The 21,026-nt window shown below is 41.7% G+C and overlaps 1 protein-coding gene across 1 annotated transcript in view; it reads right to left on the bottom strand.

Annotated features, from left to right (window-relative positions):
- NEK10 (NIMA related kinase 10) overlaps positions 1-21,026 on the bottom strand; it is a 171,800-nt gene that overhangs the window by 143,829 nt on the left and 6,945 nt on the right. Inside the window, exons 2-7 of the mRNA XM_074945638.1 lie at positions 18,723-18,834; positions 18,302-18,362; positions 15,090-15,223; positions 13,253-13,351; positions 5,195-5,279; positions 3,958-3,999 (exon numbers count right to left, since the gene is read on the bottom strand). Coding sequence (XP_074801739.1) covers positions 3,958-3,999; positions 5,195-5,279; positions 13,253-13,351; positions 15,090-15,223; positions 18,302-18,362; positions 18,723-18,796 — 495 coding nt within the window. The 5' untranslated portion in view covers positions 18,797-18,834. The remainder of the gene's footprint in view (positions 1-3,957; positions 4,000-5,194; positions 5,280-13,252; positions 13,352-15,089; positions 15,224-18,301; positions 18,363-18,722; positions 18,835-21,026) is intronic.

Genomic DNA, 21,026 nt, shown 5'->3' with positions numbered 1-21,026 from the left:
CTGAACTGGACAGGTGTCAAACAAACTAGTGTCCTATAAGTGAAAAGCTCTATAATGTATTAGCAGTGCCCCAAGGCATCCAGTCCCTCGTAAATGCTAATGTCACACCACCCAGAATAAGGACTGCTTTCTTGAAAGATAAGTGTATTAAATTAAGTTCTGATTTTTGGAGCAAAATCTCCTACACATTTCTCTCAGACTCACAAACATTCATGAAGTGTCACACTTCATTGTTAATGGGATAGTTCCCATTAATCAAAGCAGAAACACTAAAAATGCAACAATAAAACAGTGTTAACATAACATCTACATTCACTTCTAAATACAATGTTTTGTAATACAAAATCACTCGAACATTGATTCCAGGCTGCTTAAACTAATTTTTATATTACATACATATATAGTTCCGAAACACACATCCAATGTGGGTCAGCCGCAGAGAAAGAACTATAGTCTCCAGGTCCATAGCACAAGCTTCTTCCACTTCAGTCACAGGAGTAATTGGTGGGGAGAGCTTATATTATCCTCTGTATGGAACAGCCAGAGAGACTCAACACACACTTACTTGTCCGCTGGGTTGCACAAATATTTGTGAGACAGCAATCAAATGCTAAGCATCAGATTTTTTTGCTTCTGTTCCACACTAGAAGAGCAGAATATGGCTTAGTTGTTACCGATAGCTTAGCTAAATGTATAGAGCTCTTCAAATATCCATGGACCATGTTTGTGGGTCACGGATGGATGCAGAGCCACATTTTATATCTAGAGCCCTGCAAATCTGTGGATAGCCGCAATTATAATCGCAGATATCCACATCCATGGATGCAGATAGCTGCGGATCAGATGTGGATACAAATTTTGTATCCGTGCAGAGCTTTATAAATGTACTAGTGCCCATTTGGGTCATCTCCAGCAACTGAACTGGGCAACCTCTGGATCTAACAACATGAGCCACAACCCCTGAGCTAACACACCAGACACCCTAGCACAGAAGACACAGCAGAATCATAAATTTCTACATGTGGTCTAGCTAGCCACTGGAGAGTGACACAAAACCTTACTATATTAATGTGGATTACATAAGCGACTAATTTGGCATGTTCCTTCTAAAAGACTGAGCCTAAGTAGATGAAACATGGCTCTTTTATATTAAATATCCAGGATCTATTCCCAGCTCTGCACCACCCTCTTTTGGGAGTAAGCTAGCCCATTCCAAGCCCCTTGAAGGCACAGGTGGGGTTGTTGGCAACTTGCAATCCTATTTCATGTGGACTAACTGCCACCAGGGGTTATGCTGGGGAAAAATGAATCCGATCATGGTACAGTCTGCAATAGCAGGTGTACTTTTGGGTGCATTTGTTTTTCATTTGGCACATAATGCTATTCAAACATCCCAATACCTAAACAGTGATCTGAAACTACTCTGTTAGTACAGTGTTGGGTTCCTATGAGCAGCTACAGAGGGGAGGGATAGCTCAGTGGTTTGAGCATTGGCCTGCTAAACCCAGGGTTGTGAGTTCAATCCTTGAGGGGGCCATTTAGGGATCTGGGTCAAAAATTGGGGATTAGTCCTGCTTTGAGCAGGGGGATGGACTTAAATGACCTTCTGAGGTCCCTTCCAACCCTGATATTCTATACTGCAAACTGTATGATGACTATTTAAGGTAAACTGAGCAATTTTACTTCTGATCTTAGACTGGGGCTTGACATCAGGTTTCCAAAGGTGAAGAACTGAACTATTGTATCACCACTTAGCAGAGACTGCCAGATCACATTGTTCAGACTGCCAAAGCCAAAATGATTTTAAAAGCTTTTAAATCATACAGCAAATAACTACAATGAGGAACACAACAAGAACATATAGTAGAGGAGAGAGCTTGAATTAATTAGAAACTTCATTTTAAGGCTCAGCATTTCTGATATCAATAATTTAGTGACACTCATAGCATACCAGATGTTTCCTGGACAAAGGCATATTTGCATCTAAAATGAGCAAATTTCTCATAATGAGACACAGTCAAAGGTTATGCTACAAACCATGTTGAAATGTGCAGTGCTTTTGTGGTGTGTACCAGAATCTGGTAAGACTATTACCAATCATTGTCTGTTTTAAGAAGAATCTCTGCCATGAGTTTACTCTTTTAGACTGCTGCCTTAAGTAAGATGAGTGCAATTTTCTTTCAAACAATCAGCTAGCTACACAATTTAAATGTCATAGAATATTGATGAGGCAGCACACAGTAATGATTTCAGAATCCAAAGTTTTAGACAGGTCTCCACATGACTTTTATGAAAGCTATTGGGAGGAAATATGGGGGCTATAAACATATAACCCAAAACAGCATATCCTAGGGTGTCAGTCTTTCACAATCTGTGCTGGAAGTTCACAATCACTTATCATTTCTTCTCTCTAGAAGCAAAATTAACATAGAGTGGACCCTCACTAATACCAGTTTACTAATCTGCACACCCATACTTCACACACAAAACCTCTGAGCCTCTACTAACCTCTCAGCAACAACTTAGTAACTGAGTGCTGTAGTGAAATATCATACTGCTAAGATTTCATTTCTAAAAATAATTCACCTTCAGGCAGAGACCAAGCCTGAAATATTCAGCACAGAAGGTGAAAGTTTCAGAAAGCTATGAGCAAGTGAAAACGGGCTAGAATGAAAACTATTATGTAATTTTAACTATAAGCAGTGCAACTGCTGCCCCTATAATACAACACACAGTACATAGCCACACTGTTGCCATTAGACTAATGGATTTAATGGTGTAAAAAAACAGCAATAACTTCTGACATTTGGAGATATCTGTATGTGGGCAATTTGATGTGACAGAAAACACTTGCGCAAACTTCACTGTGAACCTTAAGAGCTGAATATTTTAAACCCTGAGCATAAAGGGAGTCTAATCGAGAGGAAGGATTCAATACCAACACCAAGATAGCACGAGTGGGATGCACAAGTGTACTCTCAAGTGAGAGCTTTACTCTTTGAAATTGATTTTGTTTAGATTTGGAGAGCCAATGCGGGCACAGTGGGAGCAACAGACATGCACCCATGACCAACAGTCAAACAATTTTAGCTTTTTTACCAGGATTCCATTTTTACTTCCCACAAAATGGAAAATGAAAACTTTTAACATAAGACGCATTACAAAGGCTTTTTGGCTTCCCTGGATCATCAGACTAATTTAATCAACGCTGTATTCCAGAATGCTAGCTTCTGTGTTCCAAACAGTTGTATCATCACATAATATGTGCTACCCTTTTTGTCTGCAAGAATTAAACCTGGACAAATAAAAACTATTTTGTGCAGAACAAAAAATAATGTTATGCATTTTAATTTTTTTCAAAATTATATTTCTGTTTATTTTGTCCTTTTCACAACAACTGCCCAGAGACTTTTCTTTTAATTTGCCATGACCAAAGTCACATCCAGCAACATGGAATGCTATGCAAGGGAAGCAACAATATAAAAAAAACCAAAACCTGACAGACTTCATTAATTAAAGCACAGCAATCTGTGAAAAACAGTCCTTTCAGTGTGCTTTTATTTCAAACTAATAGTGTTTCTGTCACTTTTGTTATTCCTTCAGAGAAGTCAGTTGGGGACTTTACACACCCTTCTCTCAAAATCCTAGAACTTATTCTCATGACTGAGCCAAACATGTGTTGACCTTTAATAGTCTTTTTCACTTTAGCAAACTAGCTACTGGCTAATCCAATTAGCTGGAAGAAAATGTCATTGGTGCACCCTACTAAACTACATGTACAGTTGCTTTGGGCATAATGGGTAACCACATGTACTTACCCAGGTGCTAATCGGAGAACAAATTTATTTCTCTCCATGTGCCAACAGAGTAACACTTTTACAATACATTTCATTCTTTCCTTTGCAAAAACAAACTATTGTGTAAGATAAGAGACAAAAACAATAAAGAATATTTTACCTGGGCTAGGTTTTCAATCCCACCCAGGTTATGGAGCACTTCCTGAACAAAAATAAAGAAGAAAACTAATTAAGTTTGTCATAACACAAACACTGGGACAAATGAGTACTTTAATATAAATGGCCTATTTTTGGCAGTGCTGAGCTCTCCCAAAGCACAGTGGAGTTAATGGAATTTGTGGGTGATTGGCACTTTCAAAAATCAGGCTGCTTACATTTAATTTTGAACATCTGAAAATTGGGACAATAATGTATGATTAAGCTACAGAATGCATGGAACTGCAGTATGCTGAAGCAAATAGCTTAAGTTTCTAAAGAGGATTAGAGATATGGAACCACAGAAATGTAAGACTGGAAGGGACCTCAAGAAGTCATCAAGTCCAGGCACATTGCACTGTGGCAGGACCAAGTAAACCTAGACTATCCTTCACCAGTGTTTGACCAATCTGTTTAAAAACCTCCAGTGATGGGGATTTCCTAATCTCCCTTGGAAGCCTATTCCAGATCTTAACTACCCTTAGAGTAAGTTTTCCGTAATAGCTAACCTGAATCTCCCTTGCTGGAGATAAGTCCACTACTTCTTGTCCTACCTTCAGTGGACATGAAGAACAATTGATCACACTCCTCCTTATATCAAAGTCCTTAACGTATTTGAAGACTGTTATCAGATCCACCGTCAGTCTTCTTTTTTCAAGACTAAACATGCCCAGTTTTCTTAAACCTTTTTAACCCATATGAAGAACAATCTATAATCATAACAGGTAGGATACTATTAATGGCACCCAGTCATTATATTTCAGAATACCAGATGATCACCAATGGGAACAGGATGGTATTTCCCCCAATTTTATAGTTTTCTACAATTAATGCATTTGCATTGTGAGGGTTCTATATGTCTCTCTACAGAGTTGGCCAGTATCAGGAACAGGATTCTTAGACTCGACTGTTCATCTCTTCTGCTATAGCAATTCCTATGTTCTTATTAAGACTTAATGACTATAGATACTGTACAGGAAATATCAGAAGTTGAATAAATGTATTCTGCAAAAGGCACATGTATACAGCAAAATGTTTGTATCAACTGCAACAGTTTTGCAGTTTCAGTACTCTTACTTGGTTAAACTTTCACTACTGGAGTTTTGTTGAATGTTTGTAGTTTACTGTTATGTTTTCATATTACATATATAGTTTATATGTGTTCTGTCTTTCAATAAGAAATGATATTTTGGCAAACCAACCTGATAGCATGGATCCCTCATTAATAATCTCAGACAGATTAGTACTCTCAGGAAATGGATGGATGGGGCTCGATTAACCCACTCCCTGTAGCAGAAACATCAAAAATATCCAGTTATAAACCTGAGGCAATAACAAATGCGTAACAGTGAATATACATAATACAGTTTTTCAATTTTGGTCATGAGTCATTATGAGATTAAGCATATTTTAACAAAACAGCATATTTTAATACTACTTGTATTCAAGCACGATAAATACAACTTAGCTGACACAATATGAATTCCCTGTGAACGCATTAGATTTCATTAAACTGCACATTACTAACTATCACTTGTTACACCTAATAGACACAATATTCAATCAGGCCCTAATCCAGAAAAGCACATGCTGATCTTTAAGCGCAAGTAGTCCCCCTGATTTCAATAGGACTGCTCGTGTGCTTAAAGTGAAGCACCTCGACACAACAGTACGACCAAGTTCCAGGACTGAGTATCACTGAGCTATAACTTTTCAAGATAGGATACAAACAAATGGTTTTCCATTGTCTATGAAAGTTATATATTCTATATTCTTATAAAAAAAATCTTTAGACACCCCCCCTCCACACACACACACACACACCTTTTTATAGATAGATACACACTCCATATACATAAGGGGTGAGTATCTATCTATATCTCTCTATAAAGGGATGTGTATCTGTATTTCTCTGGACAAGTTATCCAGAAACAGAAGAAGCCTACGTGATATGGCAGTTCTCTTCCCTTGTTATCATTTGCTGTTGGGAATTAAGCCAATGGCTAAAAATATTTTGATAAAAATAACGGCTGTGCTGTAATAGATGCAAATAGAACTCCAGTCATCAACTTATTTGGGACAGCCTCTTTGCATCTCAGCTGTGTTAAGAGTAGTGGCTCTATCCTAGGTTCTCACACTTGCCTCCCCAGAAAAGTGGTGCTTTGCTTTCAAGGAGAATTGATGGCTTGCACAGAATGCTTTTGCAAGGTGTGTGGGGTGGGGGTTGTGCTTTGTAAATAAAAAATATTATTATATGCTGTAAAATGACCTCTATTCGGCAATAGTGTGTGGAATAGAAGAGGAGTGCTCTTCAGCATGCCTTAAGAAGTGATTCCTTAAAGTCTCAGTTTTTCAGGAGGCCCAGATCCCTGACAGAATCCATAGGCTTTAAGAGGGCAATCTGTCTCTCATGTTCCCCTGCAGGGGTAGTAGTTATCCGATGCAGCCTCTAGAGCAGTGGTTCTTCACCTGGGGTGCTCTCATTCCCTGGGGGTGCGAGATACCCTTTCTGGGGGTGCGAGATAGGCCAGATTTTTTTAGAAGGTAAATCATCAAAAACACAAATTAAGCACAGGCAGGTAAGTACAACTACTTTGTTTCATCAAACCTATGTATCTGTTAACATTATACATTTTTTAATGATTACTGTAATATACAAACAAAAAATATATCTAGGTTTAAAGAACTGACCTATTTCAACGATTTTTGATAAGGGGTGCGAGAACATATTTTGATTTTTGATAAGGGGTGCGAGAACGTATTTTGAAAAGCAAAGGGGTGCAGGCTGTAGTAAAGGTTAAGAACCACTGCTCTAGAGGCTTTGACCTTCTGCAATGGCAGTTGTTCTAAAGAGAGGCTGTCAACATACTAGTAGCAATGTACTTATAAAAGAGCATGTAATCCCCTTGTGACTGCACTTCTGTTACTGGTTTCACAGGGCTATTAATATATGCTAGCATTATTAACCTTATCCAGGTCTTTCATTTTCAATGCAAGGTACTAACTTCATTATAGCATCATCAAAGGGATGGAAAAACAAAAAAGTCAGAAATAATTAGGTATGTCACAATGCATAAATAGTGTTTGGAAAGAGATAACATACGGTTTCCTTGAATTATCAGCAAATGAGGTTGTCTCATTAGAGTTCCTCTACAGGAATACAATGACACATTGCACTGTACCCAAAACAGAAGGGGGCTAAAATTTTCAAAAGTGCCTAAGTGAATTGAGAGTATAAGGCCTGGTCTACACTACGAGTTTATGTTGGATTTAGCAGCGTTAAATCAAATTAACCCTGCACCCGTCCACCCAACGAAGGCATTTTTTTTTTTGACACAAAGGGCTCTTAAAACCGATTTCTGTACTCCTCCCCAACGAGGGGATTAGCGCTGAAATCGACATCGCCATTTCAAATTAGGGTTAGCGTGGACGCAATTCGAAGGTATTGGCCTCCGGGAGCTATCCCACAGTGCACTATTGTGACCGCTCTGGACAGTGCTCTGAACTCGGATGCACTGGCCAGGTGTACAGGAAAAGCCCCGGGAACTTTTGAATCTCATTTCCTGATTGGCCAGGCGAGCTCATCAGCACAGGTGACCATGCAGTCCCAGAATCGCAAAAGAGCTCCAGCATGGACCGAACGGGAGGTATTGGATCTGATCGCTGTATGGGGAAAGGAATCCATGCTATCAGAACTATGTTCCAAAAGACGAAATGCCAAAACATTTCAAAAAATCTCCGAGGCCATGAGGGACAGAGGCTACAGCAGGGACGCAACACAGTGCTGCGTGAAACTTAAGGCGCTCACACAACTGTACCTGAAAACCAAAGTATCAAATGGACGCTCCGGGACAGAGCCCCAGACATGCCACTTCTATGCTGAGCTGCATGCAACTCTAAGGGGGGCTGCCACCGCTACTCTACCCCTGTCCATGGACTCCAATGATGGGGTACTCTCTGCCATACCTGAGGATTTTGCGGATGGGGAAGATGAGGTCCTAGGAGGAGGACGAGCTTGAGAAGAGCACACAGCACACCATTCTCCCCGACAGCCAGGATCTTTTTATCACCCTGAATGAAGTACCCTCCCAACCCAACGAAGTCGGAGAAGGGACCTCTGGTGAGTGTACCTTTTTAAATATAATACATGTTATAAAAGCAAGTGTTTTTTAATGATTAAGTAGCCCTGAGGACTTAGGATGCATTCGTGGCCAGTACAGCTACTGGAAAAGTCCGTTAGCGTGTTTGGGGATGGAGCGGAAATCCTCCAGGGACATCTCCATGAAGCTCTCCTGGAGGTTCTCTAAAAGCCTTTGCAGAAGGTTCCTGGGGAGAGCAGCCTTACTCCGTCCTCCATGGTAGGACACTTTACCATGCCATGCTAGTAGCAAGTAATCTGGTATCATTGCATGACAAAGCCAGGCAGCGTGTGGTCCCGGTGTTTGCTGGCATTCAAGCAACATCCGTTCTTTATCTCACTGTGTTATCCTCAGGAGAGTGATATCGTTCATGGTAACCTGGTTGAAATAGGGAAATTTAATTAAGGGGACATTCAGAAGTGGCCGTTCCTACTGGGCTGTTTGCTTGTGGCTGAAAAGAAATCCTCTCCGCAGTTAGCCACGCAGTGGGGGCGGGGGGCATTGTCACTGAGCTGTTCGCGTTTGGCTACCAGGGATCTTCCCTGATACCAGCCACGCAGTGGGGTGAGGGGTAAAGCAATCATCCCATAGAATTGGAGTAGGGGTGGGTTTAGTTAGTGGGTTTAGGGGTAGGTTAGTTTGCTTTCTGCTGCTGCAGAAAACCGCAGCACTAAATGGAAAAGGAGTACTTGTGGTACCTTAGAGACTAACAAATTTATTTGAGCATAAGCTTTCGTGAGCTACAGCTCACTGAACGGCCAACTCAACGTGCTTTGCTTGGTATGGGAGAGGAGGGCGCTGCTGTTATGAAGTTTGCAGAAGCCAAAAGACTATGGCTTACCATGGCAGCCTTTAAGCCGAATTCTGTTGCCTGGCACTGCGTGTGTGATCTCTAACACCAAAGCTGCAAGCACTCAATATAAGATGCAAAATGCGACCTTGTACCAAAATCACATGTGCTATGTAATGTGAATAGTGTTGTTCACTGTGAAAGAGGATAGCCATTGTTCTGTAAAATGTATTTTTTTAAATACTTCACTCCCTTTCTTTTCTTCAGCAGCTGCAAATGTTTCAAGCCTCCCTCCTCCGTCCCAAAGGCTATCTCAGATAAGGTGGCGAAAAAAACGCATGCGCAATGAAATGTTCTCTGAGCTCATGCAGTCGTCTGGCACTGACAGAGCTCAGCAGAATGTGTGGAGGGACACAATGGCATAGTACAGGAAAGTGGCCGATGAACGTGAGGAGAGGTGGCAGCAGGAAGATCAGAGGAGGCATGAGGCAACGCTGGGGCTACTGCAGGATCAAACGGACATGCTCCGGCGTCTGGTGGAGGTTCATGAACGGCAGCAGGATCACAGACTCCCGCTGCAGCCCCTGTTTAACTGCCCTCCCTCCTCCCCAAGTTCCATAGCCTCCTCACCCAGATGCCCAAGAACGCGGGGTGGGGGGAGGCTCCGGGCACCCAACCACTCCACCCCAGTGGACAGCCCAAGCAACAGAAGGCTGTCATTCAACACGTTTTAAAGTGGCCTTTTCCTTCCGTCCTACCCTCCTCCCACCCCCTACCCGGGCTACCTTGTGAGTTATCTCCCTATTTTTATAATCAATTAATAAAGAATATATGTTTTTTAAATGATAGTGACTTCATTTCCTTTGCAAGCAAGCTGTGATCGAAGGGGGGAGGGCGGGTGGCTTTCAGGGAATTTAGAGTCAACCAAGGAGGCGGGTTTTCATCAAGGAGAAACAAAAAGAAGTGTCACACAGTACCCTGGCCAGTCATGAAACTGGTTTTCAAAGCTTCTCTGATGCGCAGCGCTTCCTGCTGTGCTCTTCTAACCGCCCTGGTGTCTGCTGCACATACTCAGCGGCCAGGTGATTTGCCTTAACCTCCCACCCCGACATAAACGTCTCCCCCTTACTCTCACAGAGATTGTGGAGCACACAGCAAGCAGCAATAACAGTGGGAATATTGGTTTCGCTGAGGTCTGAGCGAGTCAGTAAACTGCGCCAGTGACCCTTTAAACGTCCAAATGCACACTCTACCACCATTCTGCACTTGCTCAGCCTCTAGTTGAACAGCTCCTTCCTACTGTCCAGGGTGCCTGTGTACGGCTTCATGAGCCAGGGCATTAAGGGGTAGACTGGGTCCCCAAGGATAACTATAGGTATTTCAACAACCCCAACAGTTATTTTCTGGTCTGAGAAGTAAATCCCTTCCTGCAGCCGTTTAAACAGACCAGAGTTCCTGAAGATGGAAGCGTCATGAACCTTTCCTGGCCATCCCATGTTGATGTTGATGGTCCCTTGTGATCCACCAGTGCTTGCAGAACTATTGAAAAGTACCCCTTGCAGTTTATGTACTGGCTGCCCTGGAGGTCCAGTCCCAACATAGGGATATGTGTTCCATATATAGCCCCACCACAGTTAGGGAATCCCATTGCAGCAAAGCCATCCACTATGATCTGCACATTTCCCAGAGTCACTACCTTTGATAGCAGCAGCTCAATGATTGCGTTGGCTACTTGCATCACAGCAACCCCCACAGTAGATTTGCCCACTCCAAATTGATTCCCGACTGACCGGTAGCTGTCTGGCGTTGCAAGCTTCCACGGGGCTATTGCCACTTGCTTGTGAACTGTGAGGGCTGCTCTCATCTTGGTATTCCTGCGCTTCAGGGCAGGGGAAAGCAAGTCACAAAGTTCCATGAAAGCGCCCTTAGGCATGCGAAAGTTTCAGAACCACTGGGAATTATCCCAAACCTACAACACTATGTGGTCCCACCACTCTGTGCTTGTTTCCCAGGTCCCATGAGCCTGTCCCAGTAACACCATGATCTCCAAATTGCTGGGGACCGCGGTTTTAGAGAAATCTGTGTTCATGTCCTCATCACCGCGCTGCCGTCGCCTCCTCGCCTGGTTTTTCAGGTGCTGGTTCTGCATAAACTGCACGATAATGCGTGAGGTGTTTACAATGGTCATAATTGCTGCGGTGAGCTGAACGGGCTCCATGCTTGCCGTGCTATGGCGTCTGCTCGGGCAATCCAGGGAAAAGCGCGCAAAACAATTGTCTGCTGTTGCTTTCATGGTGGGAAGGAGAGTTGACTGATGACATTTACCCATAACCACCCACGACAAATTTTTGGCCCCATCAGGCCTTGGGAGCTCAGCCCAGAATTCCAATGGGCAGCGGGGACTGCGGGAACTGTGGGATAGCTACTCACAGTGCACCGCTCAGAATGTCGACGCTTGCCATGGTACTGTGGACTCACACCACCGAATTAATGTGCTTAGTGTGGACGCATGCACTCGGCTTTTTACAATCTGTTCCCAAAAATCAACTTCGTAAAATCGGAGTACTTTCATAGTGTAGACATGGCCCAAGTCCCATTTTCAAAAGTGACTTAGGCACATAGGAACCTAAGCCTAAGCCTATGTCTACACTAGGAGAGCTTTTCCTGGTATAGCTATATCTCTGTACTCTACCAGCAAAGTGCTCCTCGTGTGGATGCAGCTATACCAGCAAAGCTGCACTTTTACTGCCATAGTTTATTCCACACACTGCCCTGAGCAAAATAAGATATATTGGCAAAAGTGTAGTTTTGCCAATATAACTGCCTCTGCGCTAGGGGTTTTTGTCAATACAGCTGTGTTGGTCAGGAATGACTCCTGGAAGAGCTATGTCAGCCCAGAAGTCTGCAGTGCAGACATGGCCAAAGTCCCATTGCACAGAGACTTAGCCTCCTAAGTGCATAAAACACTGCTGAAAATGAAAAGTAGGACCAGACTTACAAAGGTATTTACATGTCTAAAGATGCAGATAGGCATCTAGTGGAATTTACAGAAGGTTCTAAGCAAGTTAGGTTCCTAACTCCCACTGACTTTCATGATTTTCAACGGGAGATGGGTGACTAACTTGGTTAGGTTCTTTGAAAATCCCCCTAGACATCTAACTGGAGCTTTAGGTGCCTAAATACCTTTATAAATCTGGCCTTAAAACTCCTAAATCACTTGGGTGTTTTTTTGAAAGTTTTGCCTGGGATTTAAATAGAAAATTTTGTTTAAATATAAAATATACATTTCTTTCAGAAAATAAATCTCAGTGCCCATATTTTCTTGAATGTCTTTCACTTATTTCTGTAAAGATCTGTGAGACTAGAACCCAGGTCTGTGGAGCCTGGGATGGCTGACATTTCCATATTGCCACTGGGGAGGATGGCGGGGGACATGCAGAGCTACATCTATTGAGCACAGTGACGGTTAGGCACTGCAGGAAGTACTGCTCAAAGGGTCTAGAGTGACAGCACCCTGCAGCCCTCTGAGTGGCCAAATGCAATATTTAATCCTGGAGGGCACTCCAGGAAGTTTCCTGGACAAAACACAGAGACTTCTGGCCTTTGGCAACTCCAGACTGCATCTTGCTTCTGATCTCAAATCTCTAACCCCAGCCTGACTCTGACCCTGGCTCTTGTCTCCTGATTCCATCCTGGTAATTAACTCTAACATCCAGTCTCAGACCCCAGCCTGACTCTCACTCTTGCTTATTGATCATGGCTCTAGCAATTACTCTGATCCCTAGCTTGGCCATCCTTACCTCTGGACACGAGCCCAGCTGTGACTGTTAGGCCAGTCCTTACAATTTCATGTGAAGTTTTGATCTAATTCTATGAGAAATGGTATGAAAACAGTTTCCCCTCTATCAGCCTTCAATGGTCAAGTAAGTATGAGTAGTTTTACAGTGCTGATGCAATTGAAATGAGTAAAATGTCATTGGAGCCTGTTTTTTCTGTAGATGGGCATGCCATCAATAACAGGGGAAATCAAAGAATCGACTTCCAACAAAAAAAATTACAGAATTTTAAGACAACAGGTTCGCAGTGTGTAAATGAACTCAGGAAGCAGAGAAGTATTATCATCATCTGCCCAGATTTAGATTGGGAGACCCAGGTTTTTTTATATTAAAGATCTCCCAGCCCCATATTGTGAAACCAACAGTTTCTATACCACAGGGACTGTTGCTGACATGTACAAGCCACACCTTACTCTCTCTTCTTGGATCCCTGCCTAATCCAAGCAAATGAGTAGTCTCCTCTATTACAGACCTACATGTATCACATGGTCTTACCTGCAGATAAGTCTGTTCTTAACCAAAGCTGTAAAGATCTCTTGAAACTGTTTGTGTTGAGCGTGCTTGCTAAAATGTCTCTCATTCCTGTAGTTCATACTGTGGGGGCCGGGGAAGAAAAATGAAGTTTTGTTAATTACATTGTAGTAAGATAAGTTTAGATTACTGAAAGTCAATGAGGAGAAAACAGACTTTATTAGCAGACAGTTAATTGTTGAGATTATAATAGTATATGATAACAAACTGTTTGACTAACATGACTACTACTTTTATTTAAATTAGCATTTAGCAGATCTCAACAGCCTATGCAGCAACAAGTGGGAGCAGCCATTCGGTAACTGCCTTCATACACTGTCACTACTGGTATTGTGGCTCCAGCTCTGCCCCTCTTTTTTTACTCACTGAAAGATAACACTTTCAGATGTATTAACAGTATTAAAAAATACTCATAAGGTAAAACCAAATTACTTAAAAGAAACACCAACCGCAAAATGCATACAGAAAAAGCTAAACACATGATCTGAACTGCTGACTTAATGCATGATCCTAAGTCGCATGGTCCCAATCTTACTCCAGTGCCCACCCTATTGTCTACCATCACTTTTTGTTATGTAATGTTGAATGTATGGTGTAAGCTTTATGGGGCAGCAACAGTGCCTTCTGTCTGGAAAGCATGATGCACGCTTGAAGTGTTACATAAATAACAATGGCAAACGAGAGTGAAGTGGCACAGAACCATTTTGGGCCAGTGACAGGGACCAGACAGTCATGAAGAAAAGGTCTTGAAGGACAATAATTCATAATAATTAAACACACGTGCTATTAACCTAAATGTTTAGAAGATGTAGCACTTTTTAGCAGAAGCAGACATAACAGGGGTTTTTGAAGGTTAAAAAAAGCCATATTTCATCTTTCTGACATTTCCTAATTATGTTAGATTTAGAGATGTTTTAATATTTTATATGATGTTTTAAAAATTAATTAAAATGAAAACAGTGAGATCTCAATTATTCAACTCTCATTTAGCTAAGAGGTCCGATGTGTCTGCCAAGGTTTGAACAAAGCTTCTAAACTCTGAAAGATTGGTGCTTCTGTCCTCCAAATCTTAGCAGCTGCACATGTCTTCTATCCTTTGAAGAGGAAGCCAACAGACTTTGAAGAATGTGCTCAGGATCCCCTGATTATCCAACCTCCTGATTCTCCTGATGTTGTGTGTGCTCGTTCTCTTGCACAGCCACGACACTTCTACACAGTACAACCCTGATGATATAACAAAGCATTTCAACCACTTAAATGCAATATGTTCAACTTTTCAGCTAGCATGGCTGGCAGAACTTTCTTAACCATATACATTTAAATAATGGGTGCCCCTAAGAACACACAACATCAGAAGAACACATCAGATTCTACCTTAGGTATCTTATGATTCCTTCCTGTGTTTATAACAATGCAAATAAAAAAATCCTTAATGGAACAGCAATCTGAACTGCCAAACTGCCCTTGGGAAACCTTTAATCTGATTATTTATTGCATTTTGCAAACCACACATCTATTCTTTCCTTTAGAAGTGAATATGTATGATTTAATATGTCCTTCAAACATTTACCACTTAAAAAGCATGAGATTCTGGGGTTGCAAGTATCAATTATACCGTTAGCACTGTTAACCTCACCTTTGCTATTTTTTAAAAATCCATCATTAATAAGATAAGAAGAAAAACTGTTGTAAATTTAAAGGTGTGATTTAAACCCATGGAAGCAGAGTTAGGATTAGAACTCCAAGTTCATGCTCCATCCATACTTTGCATATTTGATTAAAAGAAAGGTACAATCTTTACCTAAAGTTTTCAAGCTCAACAGCTTCAGTTGATTCTTGCCATTGACCTCGACTTCTTTGTCCATTAGTCTTGTTGGTGTATTGTTCTGACTTGGTCATAGTATTTTGAGCAGTTTCAAAATTAATGGCTGGGAGCTGCAAATGCAAGGGAGGCTGTGCATAAGGCAAACAGTATATAGAAAGTAATCAAGCAGAGAAAAGCTTTTGTCTTCTCACATTCTTATTGGGATTTCAGACACTGTCTAACTTAAGATCCAACAATTGCCATTATAAAGGTAATGCATACATCACACAATACAAACAAAGCTATTTTAATGCTCTGATCCAACGCAGTGCTGGATCAAACTGGTAGATGAACAAATATGACAAATTTTGAGATCAGTGACCCTCCAGGCCAGCCTGTTACAGGTTGTATTAAACCACTGACATTATACACTGTTTCAGAAATGTTACTGTCAATCCCACTTACACAGCTTCACAGAGGTACAATATTTCCTGTCACTTTAGAGGTCTATCTGTATTAGGTGACTCAGCCATTTCAACTTTAAATGCTAAGTATTTCTACCACCCTTACAACAACGCTTCCTCAGCTCTCGTCCCCTAATGCCCCTACTCTACTTGCGCTACATTGATGACATTTTCATCATCTGGACCCCTGGAAAAGAAGCCCTTGAGGAATTCCACCATGATTTCAACAATTTCCATCCCACCATCAACCTCAGCCTGGACCAGTCCACACAAGAGATCCACTTCCTGGACACTACGGTGCTAATAAGTGATGGTCACATAAACACCACCCTATACCGGAAACCTACTGACCGCAATTCCTACCTACATGCCTCCAGCTTTCACCCTGACCACACCACACGATCCATGGTCTACAGCCAAGCTCTACGATACAACTGCATTTGCTCCAACCCCTCAGACAGAGACAAACACCTACAAGATCTCTATCAAGCATTCTTACAACTACAATACCCACCTGCTGAAGTGAAGAAACAGATTGACAGAGCCAGAAGAGTGCCCAGAAGTTACCTACTACTGGACAGGGCCAACAAAGATAAAGCAGAACGCCACTAGCCATCACCTTCAGCCCCCAAATAAAACCTCTCCAACGCATCATCAAGGATCTACAACCTATCCTGAAGGATGACCCATCACTCTCACAAATCTTGGGAGACAGGCCAGTCCTTGCTTACAGACAGCCCCCTAACCTGAAGCGAATACTCACCAGCAACCACACACCACACAACAGAACCACTAACCCAGGAACCTATCCTTGCAACAAAGCCTGTTGCCAACTGTGTCCACATCTCTATTCAGGGGACACCATCATAGGGCCTAATCACATCAGCCACACTATCAGAGGCTCGTTCACCTGCACATCTACCAATGTGATATATGCCATCATGTGCCAGCAATGCCCCTCTGCCATGTACATTGGCCAAACTGGACAGTCTCTACGTAAAAGAATAAATGGACACAAATCAGACGTTAAGAATTATAACATTCATAAACCAGTCGAAGAACACTTCAATCTCTCTGGTCACTCGATTACAGACCTAAAAGTGGCAATACTTCAACAAAAAAAACTTCAAAAACAGACTCCAAGGAGAGACGGCTGAATTGGAATTAATTTGCAAGCTGGATACAATTAACTTAAGCTTGAAGAGAGACTGGGAGTGGATGTGTCATTACACAAAGTAAAACTATTTCCCCATGTTTATTTCCCCACCCCCACCCCCCACTGCTCCTCAGACGTTCCTGTTAACTGCTGGAAATGGCCCACCTTGATTATCACTACAAAAGGTTCCCCCCCCCCCCCCGCTCTCCTGCTGGTAATAGCTCATCTTAAGTGATCACTCTCCTTACAGTGTGTATGATAACACCCATTTTTTCATGTTCTGTGTGTATATAAATCTCCTCACTGTATTTTCCACTGAATGCATCTGATGAAGTGAGCTGTAGCTCACGAAAGCTTATGCTCAAATAAATTGGTTAGGCTTTAAGGTGCCACTAGTACTCCTTTTCTTTCTACCACCCTTAGTTACTGTAAGGATGTCTACACCTACTAGCTTGATTTGTGTAAACAGATGCAGTGCATCCCCACACAACACTCCCTCCAACCACTGCTATCCATTGTGATAGTATCCTGGAGAGTAATTTTTCACATTTTAGAAATCAGAGATGCAGCTAGCTGCCTCATAGCTTGCAAACTTCAGCCTCAGTAAAGCAAATACATAGCCCTGTATGTTACAAAGAATTCTCTGGATCAATTCTCCATACCTTTGTACAGCATTGGCAATGGATTTACAAGCAGTAAGGATGCTCCTTGCTATGTTACATATCTAGCTACATTGGGCTTTGGATGGATTTCTCAGCACTGCCTCCAAAATGTCAGTACTTTCAGCCATGCCACAGCAGTCAATCCCATGAAAATCATGTTGAATAGAATGTAGAACAAGAGAAATGGGCCATCCAGCTAGACCACAGAGTAACACCCACAATTATGTGGATTCACTTGAAGTAGGGATTAACATGATTTTCCCAATTTAAAAAAATATATATATTTTTTCAAACGGTAGAGAGAAGTCCCAACAGGGAGTGGGGGGAAAGAGGACTTTGCTACAAACACTAGAAAACTTATAAGCAGATAACTACCAGTGTAATCAATTTTCTTGACATAGTTTTAACCTCAAGTTTTCATTCTCTAAACACTATTTATACATGATGGAATTGTTTACTTGTGGTTTTGCATCCTTCACTTCCTTTCATCATGTTATAACTAACCTGCCTCTTGCTGAAAATGGGGACTACTTCCTCATGACATTATCAAAGGGTGTGGAAAAAGACAAAGTTGGTAAACTGTTTAACTATAAATAACTGTCACAGCATAAACTCTGCTAGATATGCTGACACAGCAAAACAAATGAAGATAATTTTGCTGTTATTTAAAAAAATGAATATGACATACCAGCATAAAAAGCTGATTGATTTAATTCCTTTACACTGTGTAAATGGGATTTTTCCTAGAGAAAAACTCTGCTATTGCCAAAAAAATAAAAGTTTCTAGTGAATTGAACTGCACATGAGCTCACTAAAACTTCTTTGACTATTTCTGACAATGCACAAAATTCACACTGACTACCACAATTATTATTTTGCATGATCATACAACTGTTCAGCATGTTGAATAATGACTACTAAAAATACCTGCTGTTTGCTTGACTGGACATTTAAAAGAGACCGAAGTCTTTTAAGATCAGAGTAATCCCTAGAATAAAACATAATAATGTATCTATTAATAACTCATTAGACAAAGTTATTTATAACCATGTCAACAAGTAGTCTGCTCAATATAAACAAGGTCAATTTGTGTGATCAACATTGGTGAGAGAAAAGGCAATTCTCTGGCATTGCCTTAGTAGTCTATTGTTTTATTTTTGCATACAGAAGTTTCATAACCATTGATTTGTTTCTCCAGAAGGCCTGAAATCACCAAAGGTCTAAATAAACTCTCTGACCAGAGTAACAGTTGCCATGTGTATAGAGCATTTAACTTTGGCAAATGGTACAAATTCCAGAAAGTCACTGTTGAGGTTCAAACAAACTAAACCATTATCAGAAACTATACCTTGCAGTGATCCCTTGAGGTTTTTTATCGGTTCCTTTTTCTGTGCTCTTCACCTTTTTGTCTTGATCAGGCATTGTAAAACATCAATACTGCAGAATTAACATCTCATTCCCTTAAAAATAAAGTGGACGACAGAATACGATTGTGCTATAATGACAGCAAGTAATAGCACACAGTAGAACCAACTTGAGAAACCAAGTTGTGAAAAAGCATAGATGCACTGTATGCCCAACCTGAGACACTAGGTTTTAAACAGAGGACATCCCTTAAAATACAGGACATAAAAGACAAGATAAGTAAGTCCTGGCTCCTAAACACCTGTTTTTTGGTAAGAGGATAGAGAGGACAAAGAGGGATCCCAAGTAACTTGCTACCACCATCCATTTTTACTGGCTTGTTCCCTCCTCCAGCATATTATTATTTCTTGCTGTGGATTTGGCTGTTTACATTATGGTAGTGCCAGGAGGCCCCCCCTGTTGTGGACCCTGCTGTGCTAAGTGATGCTGGGGGAAGTAGATGAAGGCAGTTGGAAACCAAGCTCACCCTACAGTGGTGGCGCCTGTCCTGCGGGATTGGGATTGACTCTCCAACTCCAGCTATTACGACTGGGCACTCAGGGTTGCGGCACCACTGCAGGTTAGACTGGCTGCTCCTCCGCATGATGATAGGGTGGTTGGGCCAAACCTGAGTGGTGCTGTGACCCCATGAGCCAGGTTGCAACTCCTGGAAAAGGGAGCCAAGACCAGCCCCACAGGACAGCACTCACTGCTGCAGGATGAGCTCATTCTCCAACCCCCTTTCACTGGGCCACCGCCCCTCCCACTGGGCCGGGAATAGGGTTGTGGGGCTGGGGCTGGGGGTGTGTATATGTAACGATGGGTCACAAAAAAAGACAAAATGCAATTGGTCGTTGGCCTTACTAAAAGTTTGGAAACCACTGTGCTATGCCATAATGACATAGTCAAGACTAGAAAAAATATCAACTTGCCAACGAGAGTAGGAAGTTTTCCAAAGCTAGTGCCATCAGTTTCTACAGATTCTAAACTCTCTCTCAAAAAAAAATCTAGGGGTGAAATCCTGGCCCAACTGAAGTCAATGGCAAAACTCCCATCGGGACCAGGATTTCACCCTCACTTTTAGCCTTTATGGGTGATACGAAAACCTTACAAATGAGAGGGAGGCTATGACAGCTTCAGAGGCAGCAGTGGTAGTGGCCCAAGAATAGAAGAAACAATGAAAATGACTCGATGTGGAAGCTGCGCATGTACATTATCTTGGAGTAATTATGAATTAATCCAGGTTAAACTAAATGGAAGGAAACAAAAACAGGTCTGCAACAAGGGTCCTTGATTTCAAAAGCACAGTCTTTAAAAACTTAAGGGAATTAGCTAAGGTAGTTGATTGGACTGAAGAACTCAAGCGTCTGAATGTGGAGGAGGCTTAGAACTATTTTTAGGCAAAGTTGCAGAAGCTATCTGAAGCTTGGATCTCAAACAAGGGGAAAACAATTCTCAGTGAAGGGTTGCAGGCCAAAGCGGACAAACATACATCTCAAACAGGTTATTAAGAGAAAGCAGAAAGCCTACAAGGAACTGAAGATTGGAAGAATCAGCAAGGAAAGCTACCTCTTGGAGGTCAGAAAGTGCAGAGGAAAAGTGAGAACTGCCAAAAGCAAAGCAAAGTTGAACCTTGCAAAGGAAATTAAGAACAACAGTAAAAGATTATATAACCAAATAAATAAAAAGAAAACAAGGAAAGAAGAAGTGGGACCGCTAAGCACTGAGGATGGGGTGGAGATTAAAGATAATCTAGGTATGGCCCAACACCTAAATGAATACTTTGCCTCAGTTTTTGATAAGGGTAATGAGGAGCTTACGGGTAGTGGCAGGGTGGCTAATGGACATGAGGCTACAGAAGTAGAAATAACCACATCTGAGGTGGAAGTCAAACTCAAACAGTTTAATGGACCAAATTGGGGGGGGGGGGGCCTGGATAATCCCCATCCACGAATATTAAAGGAACTGGAACGTGAAATTGCAAGCCCTATAGCAAGGATTTTTAATGAAATGGGATGAAATTTAATAGTACAAAGTGATGCACTTAGGGACTAACAACAATTTTTGCTATAAATTGCTATAAACAGTTGGAAGTGACAAAGGAGGCGAAGGACCTGGGTGTATTGGCTGATCACAGGATGACTATGAGCCACCAATGAGATGCAGACGTGAAAAAGGCTAATGCAATCCTAGGATGCATCAGGTGAGGTATTTCCAGAAGAGATTGTGAAGTGTTATTGCCATTATG

This window comes from Natator depressus, chromosome 2 (genome assembly GCF_965152275.1).
Source record: "Natator depressus isolate rNatDep1 chromosome 2, rNatDep2.hap1, whole genome shotgun sequence".
NCBI classification, from domain to species: domain Eukaryota; kingdom Metazoa; phylum Chordata; order Testudines; family Cheloniidae; genus Natator; species Natator depressus.
The sequence above is the reverse complement of the archived record's forward strand: the minus strand, read 5'-3'. Positions and strand labels throughout refer to the sequence as shown.